Here is a 20,294-nt window from a genome sequence, read left to right as displayed (position 1 = left end):
GCACTACACTCAAGGAAGCCCAAAGCCATGGCTTTCTAATAGGTATTTAGAGTTCTCCCAGTTCAGATGCAGTTCACTGTTCAAGGATCATCCTTGTATAAAACCAATATTGCCAGGTAACATGGCAGATTTACAATCTTTATCAGGTCACCAAAGGATCAGAGCTAGAAAATCAACTGAAGGCTAAATTCTCATTAAAAACTGAAGACTTTTTTGACTCTTTGTCCACAGACACTAAAACTAATCAAGACAGTCTTTGACCCTTTATCAGTCCCCAGTAAGCTGGAAGCTGTGAGAAGACAGGACCCTTATCTTCCTACCCTAATACCTACTCCTAGAACATATTAGCTGGTCAGAAATACTTTAGTACAGGGTGGTCCCTTGAAAAAGCAGTATCTTCTGTTACTGATAGGAAAGAAAAGAAAAAAGTTTCGCATTTCTTTACTATCTCCTTGGTTGACAAGGATCCTAGGAAACCCTTACCTCAGGCTGAAATATTGCAGTACATTTGAATATCCCTTTTGTTCTATAGTTAACCAAGCTCCCTGATGTTCTCATTACTGATACAACTTCCTTTCCATACTCTACCTCTCCAAGTCTCATCCCTAAATAAAATTCATTAAAAGATGTATTCTTCATCTGAACACCCATACTCATTTGTCAATTTGAATTTCTTTTTAGTGCAAACTCCAGGACCTATTGGTAAGTTGCCCATATGTATGTATGTATTAATAAGATACATATGTACATTAATAAGGATGATGTAAGAAATGACGAAGAAGACAATAGAAAGATGGCTCAGAGAGGGATAAAAAATGATGTGAAGAAAAAATATGAGGCAAATGGAGAGAAGAGAATATAATTAAGATTTTACCTTAAACTCTTGGAAAGGCAACAATGTAATGGTTATCTTGCCAACTAAAACAGGGCTACAAATCTCCCAGAGGAAGATGCGATTCTTATGGAAAGGCTATAGTCCAGCAGCAGTGCAGTAAAAAATATTTAATCTTGAAAATTGGGATTTAGCTATTCCAGGGAAACCATTTTCATTGCTCTCCTTTGGAAAACATCAATGGTATACATGTGTTTTTCATGTTTAAAAAGTACAATAATTTATGTTTATTTCTGTTTTTAGTACAATATACTGGACCCAGTGGTAAGTCCCTTACCTATTTCTTTCCTCTGGTGTTCTACAATGTCTAAAGGGCTTGTTTCCTGTTTTAATTGTGTCTATTGCCAGAAGAATGGTGGTTTTAGACATGTTTTCATGCTTTCCAGTTTCTACCTGCCTAGAATTTTCCAGGGCTATTTTTTATGGAAAAGGAATAAGAAAATTCCCTCAATAATGATCAGTAATGGCTTCTAAAACAATATAAAATTTTCTAATGTGACAGAGGAAGAATAATAAGGATGACTTTCCAGTTCTGAAGTGCTTTGTAGTTTATTAAGGGCCTACTCAAAGATAATGGAGACAATGTAAAGACAATGAGAAAAGACAGGCAATATTTGAAAATAAATGTAAAAGAGGGAAAAGACAATCAAATGTAAACAGATAGAGGTTTTACAAGGTTCCTTCTAGCTTCCAGGAATATTGCTCAGAATCTAGTCTACCCTAGGATCCCTCATCTTTTCCCCCAAGACCTTTTTCTTTCTCAAGTCCCATCCTGCCCAATCACCCCAAACAACCCTCAACCCACACACATACACACACACACACACACACACATACACACATGAGCTCAGGGAACAGGATATGACAGTAGTTGGGCTGTAATTACAGGAACTGACAGATTCATCAGGTACCTACAAACCACAAGTAGAAGAAAGTGGAAGGTTAAGTTTGTACTGCAACTAGAAAGAGCAAAACTGGTGTCAAAATCTGGAGTATCAAAACCAACCCCATGTGATAGAAAATTTTCAGTATGGAAATTAAGTAATAGCATCCCAAAGTTTAAGCCAAATAGGAAAAAATTATCAGAAAGCAAGTCGGGTGTACTCAGACGTTACTTCAACTAGCTGAGCTTCTACCATGTATCAGAAACTAATGAGCCTCGGGGATAAAGTCATGAATAAGAGAAAGATGTGGTTGACCTCCAGTGCTGTGGAGTTTACAGTCCTCCAGGATGTCTTGGAAAAAGGAACTCAAAATGTGGTGACTACAGGCGGTCTCCCACACAATCATACTATGACTGCTGAAATGGATGTTACCTGCCCTAAATGCTTCTTGTTGTGGATGAATACCAGCCATCATTTACTGACTATTCCCCTAAATCAAGGCTGCCTTTCTCAGTACTTTTTATTATCACCAAGACTTACAATCCTGAAAGTTCTCATAATTCTTATAAGGGGAAAAAAATCATAAATCAGTTCACCTCAGAGGATCCCACTGTGGCTAAAGAAAGGGCTCCATTGGTCCAAGTCCCCTAATGGTCACATGTGCCAGAGAATCTATATAGGTACCTCAATTCCCTTTCCCTTCTTTTGCTCCCTGCTTAATTCCCTCTCCCAATATGTAAACACTTTTAAATATATAGCAATGTTTAAATGAATTATATTGCTAAATTCATTCCTTCCTAAGCTCTCCCCTAGATTACACGTGATTTGGAGAATGCACAAAACACATTGATTAATTTTTTAATTAACAAAAGCAAGTGCTTCAAATGGGACTAGGAAAGAGAAGCATTTGGAAGAAAACTTTTCAAATCAATTAAAATGTCAGGAAGGAAAAAGACTAGTGAAAATAAGAATGGCAAAACTACACAGAAGTGTAGAAGCACAAGTTTAAGAATTTATGAACATCTGGAAGTGTTCCTTCTATTTCAAGACCCATAAGGAATGGAAAGGATGACCACTTTTCTGCCGCAGGCAGGAGATACAGACGTGAGGATACAAAGCACAGGGGTGGGTGCTTAAGCCCAGACCCTCAGCTAACAGGCAGGTTTCAGAGCTCCCTGCATCCTCTCTGCAGTTACTCTTTTTAAGCCTATAATGTGAGAACTGAGTTCTCTTGGTTCTACAAACTAATTTCTCCTTTTTTTTTTCCTTCCATTTTTCCGCCAGCTGAAACTTCAGAAACAACCTGTAAGTTCCATGCCTGTTCTTATAGTTGCTTTCAGCTTCCTACAGGGTCTGGGTATAGAAATTTATGTTTCCTTATCCCTTGCTCATTCCACTATCTAGCTGCACTGGATTCCACTATTATTCACCCCAAGAATAAATGAATTGAGGGGACTACAATCCCACTTAATAACCTAAAATATATAATGTAATATATACATATGGCTGGATGGCATCACCAACTTGATGGAAGTGAGTTTGAGTGAACTCCGGGAGTTGGTGATGGACAGGGAGGCCTGGCGTGCTGCAATTCATACGGTCACAAAGAGTCAGACACGATTGAGCGACTGAACTGAACATACATTACGGGCTTCTCTGGTGGCTCAGACAGTAAAGAATACACCTGCAATGCAGAAGACCCGGGTTCGATCCCGGGGTAGGGAAGATCCCCTACAGCAGGAGATTGTAACCCACTCTTCCATGGACAAAGAAGCCTGGCAGGCTACAGTCCATGGGATCACAAAGACACAACTGAGCAACTAACACATCAGTTCAGCTCAGTTCAGTTCAGTCGCTCAGTCGTGTCTGACTCCTTGTGACCCCATGAATCACAGCACGCCAGGCTTCCCTGTCCATCACCAACTCCCAGAGTTTATGCAAACTCACATCCATCGAGTCGGTGATGCTATCCGGTCATCTCATCCTCTGTCGTCCCCTTCTCCTCCTGCCCCCAACCCCTCCCAGCATAAGGGTCTTTTCCAATGAGTCAACTCTTCGCATGAGGTGGCCAAAGTATTGGAGTTTCAGCTTCAACATCAGTCCCTCCAGTGAACACCCAGGACTGATCTCCTTTAGTATGGACAGGTTGGATCTCCTTGCAGTCCAAGGGACTCTCTAGAGTCTTCTCCAACACCATAGTTCAAAAGCACCAATTCGTCTGCGCTCAGCTTTCTTTATAGTCCAACTCTCACATCCATACATGACTACCATAGCCTTGACTAGACAGAACTTTGTTGACAAAGTAATGTCTCTGCTTTTTAATATGCTATCTAGGTTGGTCATAAATTTCCTTCTAAGGGGTAAGCGTCTTTTAATTTCATGCCTGCAATCACCATCTGCAGTGATTTTGGAGCTCAAAAAAATAAAGTCTGACACTGTTTCCCCATCTATTTCCCATGAAGTGATGGGACTGGATGCCATGATGTTCGTTTTCTGAATGCTGAGCTTTAAGCCAACTTTTTCACTCTCCTCTTTCACTTTCATCAAGAGGCTTTTTAGTTCCACTTCACCTTCTGCCATAAGGGTGGTGTCATCTGCATATCTGAGGCGATTGATATTTCTCCGGGCAATCTTGATTCCAGCTTGTTCTGCTTCCAGCCCAGCGTTTCTCATGATGTACTCTGCATATAAGTTAAATAAGCAGGGTGACAATATACAGCCTTACCGTACTTCTTTTCCTATTTGAAACCAGTCTGTTGTTCCATGTCCAGTTCTAACTGTTGCTTCCTGACCTGCATACAGGTTTTTCAAGAGGCAGGTCAGGTGGTCTAGTATTCCCATCTCTTTTAGAATTTTCCACAGTTTATTGTGATCCACACAGTCAAAGGCTTTGGCATAGTCAATAAAGCAGAAGTAGATGTTTTTCTGGAACTCTTTTGCTTTTTCGATGATCCAGTGGATGTTGGCAATTTGATCTTTGGTTCCTCTGCCTTTTCTAAAGCCAGCTTGAACATCTGGAAGTTCACGGTTCACATATTGCTGAAGCCTGGCTTGGAGAATTTTGAGCATTACTTTGCTAGCATGTGAGATAAGTGCAATTGTGCAGTAGTTTGAGCATTCTTTGGCATTGTCTTTCTTTGGGATTGGAATGAAAAGTGACCTTTTCCAGTCCTGTGGCCACTGCTGAGTTTTCCAATATTTGCTGGCATATTGAGTGCAGCACTTTCACAGCATCGTCTTTCACAATTTGAAGTAGCTCAACTGGAATTCCATCACCTCCACTAGCTTTGTTCATAGTGCTGCTTTCTAAGGCCCACTTGACTTCACATTCCAGGATGTCTGGCTTTAGGTGAGTGATCACATCATCGTAATCATCTAGGTCGTGAATATCTTTTTTGTACAGTTCTTCTGTGTATTCTTGCCACCTCTTCTTAATATCTTCTGCTTCTGTTAGGTCCATACCATTTCTGTCCTTTATCGAGCCCATCCTTGCATGAAATGTTCCCTTGGTATCCATAATTTTCTTGAAGAGATCTCTAGTCTTTCCCATTCTGTTGTTTTCCTCTATTTCTTTGCACTGATCACTGAAGAAGGCTTTCTTATCTCTCCTTGCTATTCTTTGGAACTCTGCATTCAAATGGGAATATCTTTCCTTTTCTCCTTTGCTTTTTGCTTCTCTTCACAGCTATTTGTAAGGCCTCCTCAGACAGCCATTTTGCTTTTTTGCATTTCTAACACATACACACATACATACACACATACATTATATACAAATATATACATACATAAGGTGTATATATATACATTATGTTATATTTTAAAATAGAGGAAACTATCTGAAGTTTACTGTGACTTGTCAGCAAGGGAGGCAGTATATTTATATGAGTGAAGGAGACCTTGAGGAGGCTGCAGAAAAAGGGAGAAAAATAGTAAAGGCAATACAGTTTAAATTACCAACCCCACTGTAAGATTTTAAGCAGTTGACCAGCCACTGCAAAAAGGGAAGAGATAAGTCATCTCCCTTTCCCGCAGCCTCCCAGACTAAGCAGAAGGCAGAATCCTACAGTTCAACCTACAGGGTATGATGGCAATTGTATTCCCCACCGTAGTGTGCTACAACACCTACAAGGATTTGATTCTATCTCCACAGATATTTCTGATACTCTCTCTCAGAATAGTAAGAGGAAAACTAGTTCTTATTTCATCAGCCTTTCCACACTGATTTCTCTCTTTGCTTTTCGGCTTCGAGATCATCCTGTAAGTTTGAATATCTCACTTTCCAAAGGAACTCAGTTGTCTCTAGCAGTATCTAACAGATCTACCTGAACCAAAATTTATCCATCTTTATTGGGATTGCAATAACTTAAAGCTCTCACTTCCTTGACCCTTTATTTTTCCATTATTCAGAATTCCACTAAGTTATTAATAAGTTTCCAGAATGTTCACTGAGTCATATAAAAATAAAGAGCAGAAAAAAAAAATTTCTCCATGGTTCTAAAGATTGTTAGTTAGGCACTTTCCATGCAGAAGAGAAAAATGAGTGAGAGAAAAAGATACAGATAATATTTTATTTTCCAGGAAATAAAATATTTCCTATTTTATAGGTCATTTATATCAGCAATTAGTAAGTTGTTTATTTCTCTGCTGTGCACTTATTAAGGTCCAGTAATGTCTATTGGAACTTGAGTTCTGGTATAGGAATTTGAAACTCCTATTTTATTTTCCCTTTTGCCTCTCCATTAACCAGTATTCCATCAGCTGATAATAATTTTTCTGGAAAGTTCAAATGTCTGATCAGAAAAATTTTTTCTGTCTCTGACAGAAAAATTGAACAGAAGAGTAGACAAGAAAGGAGTAATAAAAAAAATCTCTCTGCTTGTTTTCAGCGGAATCAACTCCTTATGCAGTCAGTAAGTCTGTTTGATTGTTTGCCCCAGAGTTTAACCGATTTCTAATGGGGTCCAAAATTCTTTACCTGGCCATACTGGAATACAAAGGGCTGGAGGTACATCTTGTTCTCTTGCAACCTGGCTATCAAAATGCCTCTGGGTTATTTTGACCAGGAAAGGTCTGACACTACTAATTTACATAAAAATGAAGAGGGGAGAAAGAAGTTTTGCTTAGTTATAAAGACCAACAAGAGACTACCTACAGACAATGAAAAAATGATGGGAGAGAAAGGAGGGAATAAGAAGCTTCTAAGACAGTTTTCATTTGGACCTCCTGCCCTACTTAGTCTGTTTTTCCATATTTGAATTCCAAGATACTTGAGGAAACTTCCCTGACCATATAGGTATTTCAAAGATTAGAAGTAACTGTTTCCTTCATGTCTCACATTCATATTTTCAATAAGTCTCTCAGCTTTTTAATAACTTTGTGGGAAAAAAAAAAAAAACAAACTCCACTGATTCACATAAAAAATAAAGAGCAGAGAGAAAAGTTTCCAAGCAGTTAAAAATGATATGTTACAAGGGACTTCACAAAATGAAAACATATTGAATGGGGAAAAAGTGGGGGGAAAGATAAAAATTTTCTCGGTTGTGTTTTCTAGATGGGCCAGCTCCACAAGCCCTCAGTAAGTCACTCCATGTTTCTTCCACTGTGGGGTCCTATTTCTCCTTTCCCCAGTTGTGCTGGAATTTCTGGGCATAGGGTACATGCTGCTTTAACTAACCACTTACCCTCTAATGGTCAAAATTCCACTGTTATAAATGATTTTTTGAAAAGTCCAATCCTGCTGATTTACGTTAAAAGCAAATAAAGACCAAAGGTAACATTTTTTCCTATTGTTATAATGACCTATCAAGAAGGAACTCTCTTTAAAAACGCAGACAGAAATACAGTGGGAGAGAAAAAGAGTTGTGATGATATTTTTCTGTCTTTCAGCTTGTCCACCTTCAATGCTCAGGGGTAAGTTTCATCCGTTTTTCCACTATTTCCTATTATTATTTTTCTCTACAAGGCCTAGGGACCAGACCCTGTCCTCCTCATTTCTAACTCTATGTAGCGACCTGAGACTCATAGCTCTCAATTCCCTCTGCCTTCTGCTCATCCAACTTCTTTCTCTGGGAAGTCAACTTATATTTACTTAGTTGTAAACATGTATTTACAGATACACAGATAGACAGAGTGCCTGATGAACTATGGAATGAGGTTCATGACAATGTATAGGAGACAGGAATCAAGACCATTCCCATAGAAAAGAAATGCAAAAAAGCAAAATGGTTGTCTGAGGAGGCCTTACAAATAGCTGTGAAGAGAAGCAAAAAGCAAAGGAGAAAAGGAAAGATATTCCCATTTGAATGCAGAGTTCCAAAGAATAGCAAGAAGAGATAAGAAAGCCTTCTTCAGTGATCAATGCAAAGAAATAGAGGAAAACAACAGAATGGGAAAGACTAGAGATCTCTTCAAGAAAATCAGAGATACCAAAGGAACATTTCATGCAAAGATGAGCTCGATAAAGGACAGAAATGGTATGGACCTAACAGAAGCAGAAGATATTAAGAAGAGGTGGCAAGAATACACAGAAGAACTGTACAAAAAAGATCTTCACGACCCAGATAATCATGATGGTTGATCACTCACCTAGAGCCAGACATCCTGGAATGTGAAGTCAAGTGGGCCTTAGAAAGCATCACTACAAACAAAGCTAGTGGAGGTGATGGAATTCCAGTTGAGCTATTCCAAATCCTGAAAGATGATGCTGTGAAAGTGCTGCACTCAATATGCCAGCAAATTTGGAAAACTCAGCAGTGGCTACAGGACAGGAAAAGGTCAGTATTCATTCCAATCCCAAAGAAAGGCAATGCCAAAGAATGCTCAAACTACCGCACAATTGCACTCATCTCACACGCTAGTAAAGTAATGCTCAAAATTCTCCAAGCCAGGCTTCAGCAATATGTGAACCGTGAACTTCCTGATATTCAAGGTGGTTTTAGAAAAGGCAGAGGAACCAGAGATCAAATTGCCAACATCCACTGGATCATCGACAAAGCAAGAGAGTTCCAGAAAAACATCTACTTCTGCTTTATTGACTATGCCAAAGCCTTTGACTGTGTGGATCACAATAAACTGTGGGAAATTCTGAAAGAGATGGGAATACTAGACCACCTGATCTGCCTCTTGAGAAATTTGTATGCAGGTCAGGAAGCAACAGTTAGAACTGGACATGGAACAACAGACTGGTTCCAAATAGGAAAAGGAGTTCGTCAAGGCTGTATATTGTCACCCTGTTTATTTAACTTATATGCAGAGTACATCATGAGAAACACTGGGCTGGAAGAAACACAAACTGGAATCAAGATTGCCGGGAGAAATAGCAATAACCTCAGATATGCAGATGACACCACCCTTATGGCAGAAAGTCAAGAGGAACTCAAAAGCCTCTTGATGAAAGTGAAAGAGGAGAGTGAAAAAGTTGGCTTAAAGCTCAACATTCAGAAAACAAAGATCATGGCATCCGGTCCCACCACTTCATGGGAAATAGATGGGGAAATAGTGGAAACAGTGTCAGACTTTATTTTTCTGGGCTCCAAAATCACTGCAGATGGTGACTGCAGCCATGAAATTAAAAGACACTTACTCCTTGGAAGGAAAGTTATGACCAACCTTGATAGCATATTCAAAAGCAAAGACATTACTTTGCCAACAAAGGTTCGTCTAGTCAAGGCTATGATTTTTCATGTGGTCATGTATGGATGTGAGAGTTGGACTGTGAAGAAGGCTGAGCACCAAAGAATTGATGCTTTTGAAATGTGGTGTTGGAGAAGACTCTAGAGAGTCCCTTGGACTGCAAGGAGATCCAACCAGTCCATTCTGAAGGAGATCAGCCCTGGGATTTCTTTGGAAGGAATGATGCTAACGCTGAAACTCCAGTACTTTGGCCACCTCATGCCAAGAGTTGACTCATTGGAAAAGACTCTGATGCCGGGAGGGCCTGGGGGCAGGAGGAGAAGGGGATAACAGAGGATGAGATGGCTGGATGGCATCACTGACTCGATGGACGTGAGTCTCAGTGAACTCCGGGAGTTGGTGATGGACAGGGAGGCCTGGAGTGCTGCGATTCATGGGGTCGCAAAGAGTCGGACACGACTGAGCGACTGATCTGATCTGATCTGATCTGAAACATGTATTTACTTTGCATCTCCTATGTGATCAGAACTATATAAGTGCTTTAATTATTAATACTTTACACTATTTAATTCTTAGAGTAACTTCACTGACCTCTCTGTAAAGACTAAGAAACTGAGGCCACATCCTGGCCCAAGAATATATAGTCATAGACCCATAATTTAAATAAAGAACTATGGGACAAATAAACTTCTCCCCTACACAAATATAATGCCTTAAAAAGAAAGTTGGTTTTTTCAAACAAATATCCACTGATATCTAACTTGTTTTTTAGGTCTGCCCCCAGCACCCATAAGTAAGTATAACATCTCTTTCTCTACTTTGGTTCTGTTTGGTCTTCAAAGTCTCAGGGACTTTTTTCTGTTATAGTGATTTGATTTTTTCATTGCTCGCTTATTTTATTACTCAGCTTCCCCTACATTATTTTATGGGCATTATTATTAAGGGCTTCCCTGGTGGCTCAGTCAGTAAAGAGTCCACCTGCAATGTAAGAGAACCATGTTTGATCCCTGGGTCAGGAAGATCCCCTGGAGAAGGAAATGGCAACCCACTCCAGTATTCTAGCCTGGAGAATCCCATGGACAGAGGAGCCTCGTAGGCTACAGTCCATGGGGTCACAAAAAGTCGGACATGACTGACTGAGTGACTAACACTTCCCCCTACATTATACATAATTTAAGAAAATACTGATTAGGGACTTCCCTGGTAATCTAGGGGTTAAGACTTTGTGCTCCTAGTGCAGGGAGCAGGGGTTCAAATCCCTGGTCGGGGAACTATCCTGTATGCCATGTGGTACAGCCAGAACAAAAAGAAGGAGTAAAGTAGCATTTGTCAACAACAACAAAAAAACTGAATATTATGAAATAACAGAGGTAGGCAGATTTTTTTGAGAGAGAGAAGTCCAAAATGATGTTTAAATGAAGACAGACTTTTGAGTGTTCTCTCAAAGAATACATTGCTATCCAAAGGAAACAGAAATATCCAGTTATCTTTGCCTGGTACTATACCCAAAGTTGTTCAGATACAGTATATGAAGAAGACTTTTGATAAAACCCTGTTTTGATTTCATTATTAAATCATCACTGCTTAATCTCATCTCTAAGTTTGCATTGCAACTGCTTTCTACAGCCACTTGCGATGCTTTCTTCTTATTCCCACCCAAATCCTCCTCTCACAGACACAGACAGAATATATTAACTAATATTATGTTTTTTGTATTTAAGAAAAATTTCATGGATTTCTTTTTATTTTTTAGTGATTTCACAGAGAACCTCAAGTAAGTTTTTTACTTATCAATCTGTCTTGTGTGAGACTTTTTCTCAGCTTAGATGTTTCTATTTTAACTAGCCAAAAGGTTGAGACTCATGTTTCTCATATTCACTTGCTTCCATATTACCCAAAGGCCTCAAGATTAGGAATGCAAAATGACCTTTTTGATACATAACTATAGAAGTTCCTATTATTTCAGCTCTTAACTTCTCAGATTACATCCTGGAAAATCCCATGGATGGAGGAGCCTGGTAGGCTACAGTCCTTGAGGTCGCTAAGAGTCAGACATGACTGAGCAACTTCACTTTCACTCTTCGCTTCCATGCATTGGAGAAGGAAATGGCAACCCACTTCAGTGTTCTTGCCTTGAGAATCCCAGGGATGGGGAAGCCTGGTTGGGCTGCTGTCTATGGGGTCGCACAGAGTCAGACACAACTGAAACGACTTAGCAGCAGCAGCAGCAACTTCTCAGATTACAAATACCAACAGTGACTTAATATTTAAACCAGATAAACCACTGACATCATGGTGATATTTTGGAGAAGGCAATGGCAATCCACTCCAGTATTCTTGCCTGGAAAATCTCTTGGACAAAGGAGCCTGGCAGGCTACAGTTCATGGGGTTGTAAGAGTCAGACACAACTTATCAACTAAACCAAACCATGGTGATATTTAATATAGAATTCATGAAGCCATATTTTTCACTGTTCTAGTGTTCCATAATTTGAATTTGGTTCTCATATCTATAAGTGATTTTTATGCAAGCCCAATATCCCCTAGGGTTTCTCAGATTGAAATAAAATCACATTAATATTAAAACCCAAAGTGCCTGTCAAGGTTAAAATTTTAGAAGCCAACAGAGCCCAAAAAGGTAATATAACTGAATGAAATAAAGTACATCCCCTAGGAATTATGGAGAATTAGAATGCCATATACAGTCTAAAGAACACAGCTGCTACTTAACTCTACCCAATTTTCCCACAAATGGTAAAATTGTGATCATCTGATGCAAAGAATTGCCATGCTGCAGTCCATGGTGTTGCAAAGAGTTGGACAGGACTTAGTGACTGAACAAAAACATCAACTTGTAGAATATATGTTTTAGTTCTTGGAAGAAATCTACAAGAGCTTGCCCATTTCTAAGGGCTCCACTGCACTATCCTTGATGGGGAAGTACTGACTCCAGTCTGGAATATTTCAAAACCCCTTAGTTCTGCCCCCCTGACAGTATATCTCATAACCTGTCATTGATGAGATACCCTCATCAAATAGGCCACCAACCTGAGTGAAGTACCAGTATCAAAGCTCAAGCCTGGATATCTTCCACAATGCCCACCTGACCTTCAAGAAGCTCGTATCCTTGTCGCTAGAAAAAGGAAGAAGATGCCTGCTGCTCCAAGGCATCCTCCACACTGTACACTGCTCCCTCTCTTCAATTTTCTTTTCCTTATGCTCAAAATGCACAAAACAAATCAGCAAATCCACCAAGCAGACATTCAATTAGGAAATGGCTTGCCACACACTTTTTGTCACAGACAATCCCCGCCCCAGTCTTTATAAGCAAATCTCTTGAAGTCCTTCTCATTTGCTTTCAGGAAGGAAATCCACTATACCTTCCTATCCCACATCGTTTCTTAGTCAACTACCCACAACACTGAAGATTGCTTTAAATCTCCTTCCTCTTAAACTTGTGTGCTCATGGAGGCTTGGAAGAAGGATGATATGTGGGACAGAAGAACTAATTTGGCCACCATTTGTTAAAGCCTTAGAGCAGCATCTCTGCATTGCACAGCTCTAGGAATCCCTTCCCACTATGCTTCTGAGTCGTGCAATCCTTCCTATGGGTTTGTCTCACCTAAGTTGTATGAGGAAGGAAATATGAGAGGTTACAGACTCTTTTTCCTTAGATTTTTATCTCAATAGTCAATGTGGGGGTAATAGAGACAGTCCCATTTCACATCCTCTTCCCCTTGCTTTAGGGAGAGAGCAGGTGGAGAATGAACTTGACAAATTTAGTGTAGAGATAGCATTTTAACCGGAGAAAGCAATGGCACCCCACTCCAGTACTCTTGCCTGGAAAATCCCATGGATGGAGGAGCCTGGTGGGCTGTAGTCCATGGGGTCGCTAAGAGTCGGACACGACTGAGCGACTTCACTTTCACTTTTCACTTTCCTGCATTGGAGAGGGCAATGGCAACCCACTCCAGTGTTCTTGCCTGGAGAATCCCAGGGACTGGGGAGCCTGTTGGGCTGCCGTCTATGGGGTGGCGCAGAGTCTGACACGACTGCCGCGACTTAGCAGCAGCAGCAGCATTTTAAAACCACTGGACTAAATTTGATCATCAATGGTGCCTGTAAAGATAAGAACACTAAGAATTGTGCTCAGGAACATCAGTTTTAGAGGTTAGGAAGAAGAAAAAAATCCAGCAAAGTATAGAAAGGAGTGTGCAGGGAAGAAGAAGAAAAACCAGGAGAGTGGGTTATAGAACTCAAGAGGGTATTTCCAGATGAAAAAGGTATATAAACAACTGCACCTAAAACTTTTAAGAAATAAAAATTTGGACTGAGAATTAGTCATTGAATTTTGTAAAATGAGGATTATTAGTAATCTTAATAGGGTAAAGGGGAAACAAAAATCTAATTGAAGAGTTAAGGAGAGAGAGAAAAGTTAGAATGGTAAAGCAAGTTGATATGGCATATAGCATATGGTAGAGATAAGATACGGAGAAGGCGATGGCACCCCACTCCAGTACTCTTACCTGGAAAATCCCATGGACGGAGGAGCCTGGTGGGCTGCAGTCCATGGGGTCGCAAAGAGTCAGACACGACTGAGCGACTTCACTTTCACTTTTCACTTTCATGCATTGGAGAAGGAAATGGCAACCCACTCCATTATTCTTGCCTGGAGAATCCCAGGGACGGTGAAGCCTGGTGGGCTGCCGTCTATGGGGTCGCACAGAGTTGGACACGACTGAAGCGACTTAGCAGCAGCAGTAGCAGAACTAAGATAATATCATAAGAGCAGCAAAGACGGGAGCTCTGATAGGTTGTGACTTTCCTGGTGGGGAATAAAAGATAGACTATCCATGTTTAAAAAAAGGTAAAAGAAGAAGTTACATATATATTTTTAATGCAGTTTGGAAAAAGAATAAGCAGATATAAAAAAGAACAAAGTTGAAATCTTTGAAATGAAAAAAGTTACTGAAATTGAAACAACAGATAATTAAATAAAATCAGAGACCTAGATGGGAAAAGAAAGAGTGAGCTCCATCACTAGCTATGGACCATTTCTTCCATAACATTTCCAAGGGAAAGAGGTCCTTGCAGAATCTCTTTTTTTCTTTCCACTACTGTTCAGTCTATGATGCTCATCATAATATCAGTGAAAATGTGTTTCTGTTTCATTAGACAATCACACTAATTTGTTCCTTTGCTTTTTTTAATTAAAGCAAGACCTGAAAAATCTAAAGGTAGGTCCTATGTTTCTCTCAATTCTATTGTTATCACTGGTGTTTCATGGTACCTAGAGGCCTTTTTGTGCCTTGTTTTTAGTGTGAATGTTCACCAAGGCTTAAGATTTATATTTCTGACTCTATGGTTTATTTTTTTCTAGCATTCTCTCCTTCTAGCTTCTTGTTTCCCTATTCATATTTTCAGTAGCTTGCTTCATTCTGAACTATCAACATTCATTTGGAGGCTATAATTGAAACTAATTGGTACACTGTGGGGTACTATAATAACAAATACTAGTTGTTACATACTTACAAGGTACCAGGCACTGTACTTAGCTTTATATATGCATATACATTATATAAGATAAATATTGTTATTCCTATAAGAAGAAGGAAGTAGTAAGACTAGGTAACTTGCTCATGACCCCACAATTATGAGCAGAAGAGGTTGGGATTCAAATTCAGGTTTATTTACCTGAATCTAAAAGCAAGTATTGCTTTCATCCCATTCAAATGGGGAGTCACCAGCCCTAAGATATCTATGTGACTGAGAAAAAGAGAACTTTTCTAAAATTAATCTAAAAAAACAGTAATTAGCAAATAAGAATCACAGTAATGATCATGATAAATCAATACAATCATTCCAAAGAAAGGATGAGAAAAAAAGGAATAATAATAAGAAGGCAATAAAGTGTGACATAAAAATCTTACCAGAAAGTTTGAATTAGCAGAGAAAAATCAAAAGGAAGAAATAGCATCTTCCAATGATTCCTCTCTGATCCTTTCTTTCCAAAAAAGCACTCAAATTAAAAGGTACTTAAGCAGAATAATCTGAAGACATTTATTCTCCCACTAATTTAACTGATTCTAAATAGAGAGTTTGGTGGTCTTTCAAAGTCCTGTGTTTTAAAACTTCCTGCACAAAGAGTTTGAGAAGTAACTCGTTCTTCGCGTCTCATTCATTCAATTATTTTATTTCTCTTTCACAGTAAGGCAAGAACCACCAAGTAAGTTTCATTTCTATCCATCAATTCTGGGGTTGGTTCCTGTGTTGATTATATCCTTTTCTGAACAAGTAAGACCTTGACATTCAAGCTTTTCAATTTCTTTATTAATATTGATTAACTTCCTCTAGTCACTGATGAATATTTTGAAAGTAAAAAACTCACAAATAGCAAATAACAAACAGGTTAAAGGTGACCTGGAGTTGGAAATAATGTTTTTGAACTTTTTTTTTTTTTTTTTTGTAAATTGTTACCTATGGAAAAAAGTGTTAACTGTTAGTATTTTTATTAGAGTTTATAAGTTCTCTTTGGTAAGAAATTTAAAAAGCATAAGACAGAAATAAAGCTGAACTGACAAAGTTAAATTCATTAAGATCTTACTCATTCAAAAAAATATAATTATTGAGGTCTTATCATGTGCCAGGCACTGGGAATATAACAGGGACCAAAAATAGAAAAAGACACTCCTGTCCTAGAGTTCATATGTAAATCTGAACATTCTAGACATGTTTCTCATCCAGAGAAGTTGGGGAAAATAGGAAGAAAATGTAGCTTATTTCTCTCATATGTTTCAGTAGTATTATAGAGTATATTTCCATCTTTATTTACCGAACAATATCAATTAGATCAATGAGAGCCATATTCTCTGTATCTACATTAATGACAACTGCAATTCTAAGAAATTTCCTTTCTGTTTGATATTTATTATTTACTCACTGTGGGCTTTTTCCTAAAAATGATTGTTTCCATTTCAAAGAAAAAATTGACATTTATATTTTTCACACCCTCTCCTCAGAATCCTACTAGAATATTTATGATTCTATACAAAGCACAGATTACAACGATAAGTGGGGGAAATTAACATGATTGATTTTTTTCATAGTAAGTTAAAATGTCCTACTAAAAACAAACTAGACTTCATATGTTTTAAGAGACTTATGATAAGGACACGATAGAGATTATATATTATTGCCCTAGGAGAAACACAGGAAAGCGAAGTCAATCTTCATTTCTGACAGCTGGAGTTGCTAATGTTCATTAATTTTTGCAAATACACAGACCAACTTCTTCCCAGTTGGATTATTAAATAATATCTAGAAGATGAAGCTGATAAGCAGAAATGATTAAAGATACCAAGAAAATCTTGGAATTAGCTATACTGACTTTTCAAGAAAAGAATACGTTTTCAACTAAATGTAAGATAGGAATGACAGAGAAAAGTGGGAAAACTCACAGGAAAGAGTAAATAAAGGATATGAGGCTTTTCCAGCTCTGTGGTATTTTAATTTCCATGAGAAATTAGATGATAAAAGGAAAATAACCTCCCCCTTTCTTATCCTTTTAAAATGATTGTGTTACTGTACAAGAAAGATTAAAGTAACTCATGTAAAATGTGTGGAACTTACTCTTCCCTTTTCATCCCAGAAATTCTTGTCTGGAAATCGTATTAGTAAGAATTCTATTATCAGTGTCAATTCTGTTATCAATGTCAGCCCATACTAATCATTTGTGTTTGGATTTTAGCACAGGTAGCAGTACCTATCAGTAAGTCCTTTTTCATTTCATAAAGTTGGTACAAATTGGGATCATAAACTGAGATATGTTTCCCAAATATGACCAATTGCATTTATTCTATTTATAAGTAGTTTCTCTCTCTTTTACTTGGCAACCTGCTGTGTTATTAATTTTTCAATAAAAAGAATAAATATTGATTGATTGAGACTAAGTATAAAAAATATTTTGTTTCCTAAAACTATTCAAAGAGCTTTTAATAACAAGAACCTTCCATACTACAAAAAGGAAAGATATATAGGTGGGATAGAACAAATATGGAGATACCAATAAAAAATAGAGAGAAACTCAGTATGATATGTTAGGTGTGGGAAGAGGAAAGAGAATAATTGCAATTAGCATTCAAGTTTTTTGAAAGTTCTCCACATGATTTAAAGCCTGTATACTAGAGGAGAAAGAAAAAGAATGACATAAACATTTATGTTATTAGCCCAGACTGCCTTTCTACTACATTGAAATATACTGAAGACAGTCACATCAGACTAGGACTGCTACTTCACCACAAAGAAATGCTAAGTCCTCTTATTCCATTTTGGATTTCTTTCTGGGGGAGGTTTAGTTTCTTCCAAGCATCTCTCTGTTGCCTTGAAAAAACAAGGACGGTAACTATATTCTTGATCCTAAAATTCTGCTATTATATATTTGTTTCATGTTGTTCTGCCAGTTACTCCAGTACCTATTGGTAAGTTATTATTCATCTATTTCTTAATTCCAATGTCTTTTTGAAAATTAACCCTCAAGTAAAGGACTTCATATTCGCATTTTCAAACCCACTTTGCCTCCCCATTATCCGTACCCTTAAGTTACTGATAAATTTCAAAACCATAGTATGCCCTGCTGCTGCTGCTGCTGCTAAGTTGCTTCAGTCGTGTCCAACTCTGTGCGACCCCATAGACAGGCAGCCCACCAGGCTCCCTCGTCCCTGGGATTCTCCAGGCAAGAACCTGGACTCTTCGTGACCCCATGGACTGCAGCCTACCAGGCTCCTCTGCCCTTGGGATTTTCCAGGCAAGAGTACTGGAGTGGGTTGCCATTGCCTTCTCCGAATAGTATGCCCAATGACCGGTAAAAAAAAATAAAGGATAGAAAATTAAGACCTTGAGGTAGTACTTTTCACCCAAAGAAGAAACAAATGTTAATAGAATAAGGAATGTCAGCATTGCTTTGGTAAGTATTATACATTGATACATCACTGATCCCATTTAAATTAATATAACCCTTTTAGAAAGCAAATGTGCAGAGGCAGTATGTTGCAAGATATAAAGAATAGAGTATCCTTTAAACTCGTAGTTCCATTTCCATATACATGCTCTAAGGAATCATTCTAAATATGGAACAAAACAATTTGCATGATGCTAACTGGTTAAAAAAAAAAAGGAAAGGTAATATATTTCAGTGTTTAAGAAAGGAATCAGACAGACCAATCAAATCTCAGTTAAAACACTTACCAGCCATGTGGCTGTGGGTAAACTATTTAATGTCTCTTAAAATTTAATTTATATTATCTTTATTTGGTATTGTCTTTAATCATTTCCTTGAAAATTTAATGTTCTCATTTTCATTATTCCACATTACTAGAACAACTAATTTATTTATAATTAGTGGAAAACCTAAACCCCTACTGACAGAAAAAAAAAAAAATAGGGAGAAACAAGTGCTGGTGACAGTTTAAACATTTCATCAATACAAGTCAAGCTGTGAGGAAATTCTGACGATTAAGAGACGAGAGCAGGAAGTCAAATCTCTTCGCCAATAGAGAGAGGCAGGAAAATTATGAGCTACATTCTGATACCTTTTCTCTAACTATCCTCAAGATCTACTTTAACTTACTTTGCAGTGGAGAGCTTTTAAAAGAAGTAATTTTTCAAAAATTACCAATGAATGTGAAATTCTTTGTTCTCAATTTCCTAAGAAACATGTATAAATACATACTTTACCCTCTTACCTATGTCTCCTAAAATAGACTTTAAAATTTCATGTTCCAGTTACTAGAGGATGATAGCCTCTTTAACTCTTTAAGTCAGAGAGACTACATTATTATTTCAAAGTAACACCCCAGAGAGAGATCTATTTTTATGTTTTTGACACAGGATTTTGAAGTACCACTAGGAGTTTAGTTCTTTATTTGGCAGTCACACAGAGCTTCTTCTTGGTTGACGTTAGTTAAGGGCCCTCTAAGTGTCATGAAGAAACTGGCTATTCTTATCAAATGATAAAATGTTTGGCCATTTTTACTACTTTCAAGAATAGTAATAGCATTAATACAAACTCTGTTCAATACACTAGGTGGAAGTATGACCTTGACTTGGATGAGATTTTAGGTATAAATTCACCAGCTACCTATTTTTCAGCAGCTTTTCATATCCCCTCCACATACAAGGCCAGTCATTCTATCTAATGACTATATTTCAACTCTATTCTAAATGACCTATGCTAAGCTACAGTTAAGTCGCTTCAGTCGTGTCCGACTCTGTGCGATCCCATAGACGGCAGCCCACCAGGCTTCACCGTCCCTGGGATTCTCCAGGCAAGAATACTGGAGTGGGTTGCAATTTCCTTCTCCAATGCATGAAAGTGAAAAGTGAAGGTGAAGTCGCTGAGTCATGTCCAACTCTTCGCGACCCCATGGACTGCAGCCTACCAGGCTCCTCCGTCCATGGGGTTTTCCAGGCAAGAGTACTGGAGTGGGGTGCCATTGCCTTCTCCAAAATGACCTAGGAGCAAAGAATAAATCTTTAACTTAGTGTAATAACAGTCTTTACAGTCACTATTAGCTTACACTTCATAAATAATGCTTATCCATAATTGTGACATTTTAATACTTTATAATAATGTGAACTATTAATAACATCTAGATATTAATAAAAGAGAAAGTGGTCTCAGGAATTTCTTTCCTCTTCCACTACAGAGAAATTGATTAGTAATTGAATTTTTGGAAGCTTGAGTTTTGTGTTAGGTGAGTAGAGTTCTTTTCCAAACCCACCAACAATTGTTTGGTTAGCAATCCTAGTGTCCTTTGGCCCCTACAGGATTCCAGTCCCATGCTTTGACTGGCTGTAATCACTTTTATTAATGCAAAATCTAAGTAGTA

The 20,294-nt window shown here is 38.3% G+C and overlaps 1 protein-coding gene across 1 annotated transcript in view; it reads left to right on the top strand.

Moving 5' to 3' along the window:
• TSBP1 (testis expressed basic protein 1) overlaps positions 1-20,294 on the top strand; it is a 62,999-nt gene that overhangs the window by 23,660 nt on the left and 19,045 nt on the right. Inside the window, exons 17-28 of the mRNA XM_044928936.2 lie at positions 682-702; positions 1,136-1,156; positions 3,061-3,081; positions 6,663-6,686; positions 7,328-7,351; positions 7,663-7,686; positions 10,181-10,201; positions 11,162-11,182; positions 14,625-14,645; positions 15,617-15,634; positions 17,156-17,176; positions 17,868-17,885. Coding sequence (XP_044784871.2) covers positions 682-702; positions 1,136-1,156; positions 3,061-3,081; positions 6,663-6,686; positions 7,328-7,351; positions 7,663-7,686; positions 10,181-10,201; positions 11,162-11,182; positions 14,625-14,645; positions 15,617-15,634; positions 17,156-17,176; positions 17,868-17,885 — 255 coding nt within the window. The remainder of the gene's footprint in view (positions 1-681; positions 703-1,135; positions 1,157-3,060; positions 3,082-6,662; positions 6,687-7,327; positions 7,352-7,662; positions 7,687-10,180; positions 10,202-11,161; positions 11,183-14,624; positions 14,646-15,616; positions 15,635-17,155; positions 17,177-17,867; positions 17,886-20,294) is intronic.

This window comes from Bubalus bubalis, chromosome 2 (genome assembly GCF_019923935.1).
Source record: "Bubalus bubalis isolate 160015118507 breed Murrah chromosome 2, NDDB_SH_1, whole genome shotgun sequence".
Taxonomy (NCBI): domain Eukaryota; kingdom Metazoa; phylum Chordata; class Mammalia; order Artiodactyla; family Bovidae; genus Bubalus; species Bubalus bubalis.
Note: the sequence above shows the minus strand (reverse complement) of the source record. Positions and strands in the feature narration are given on the sequence as shown.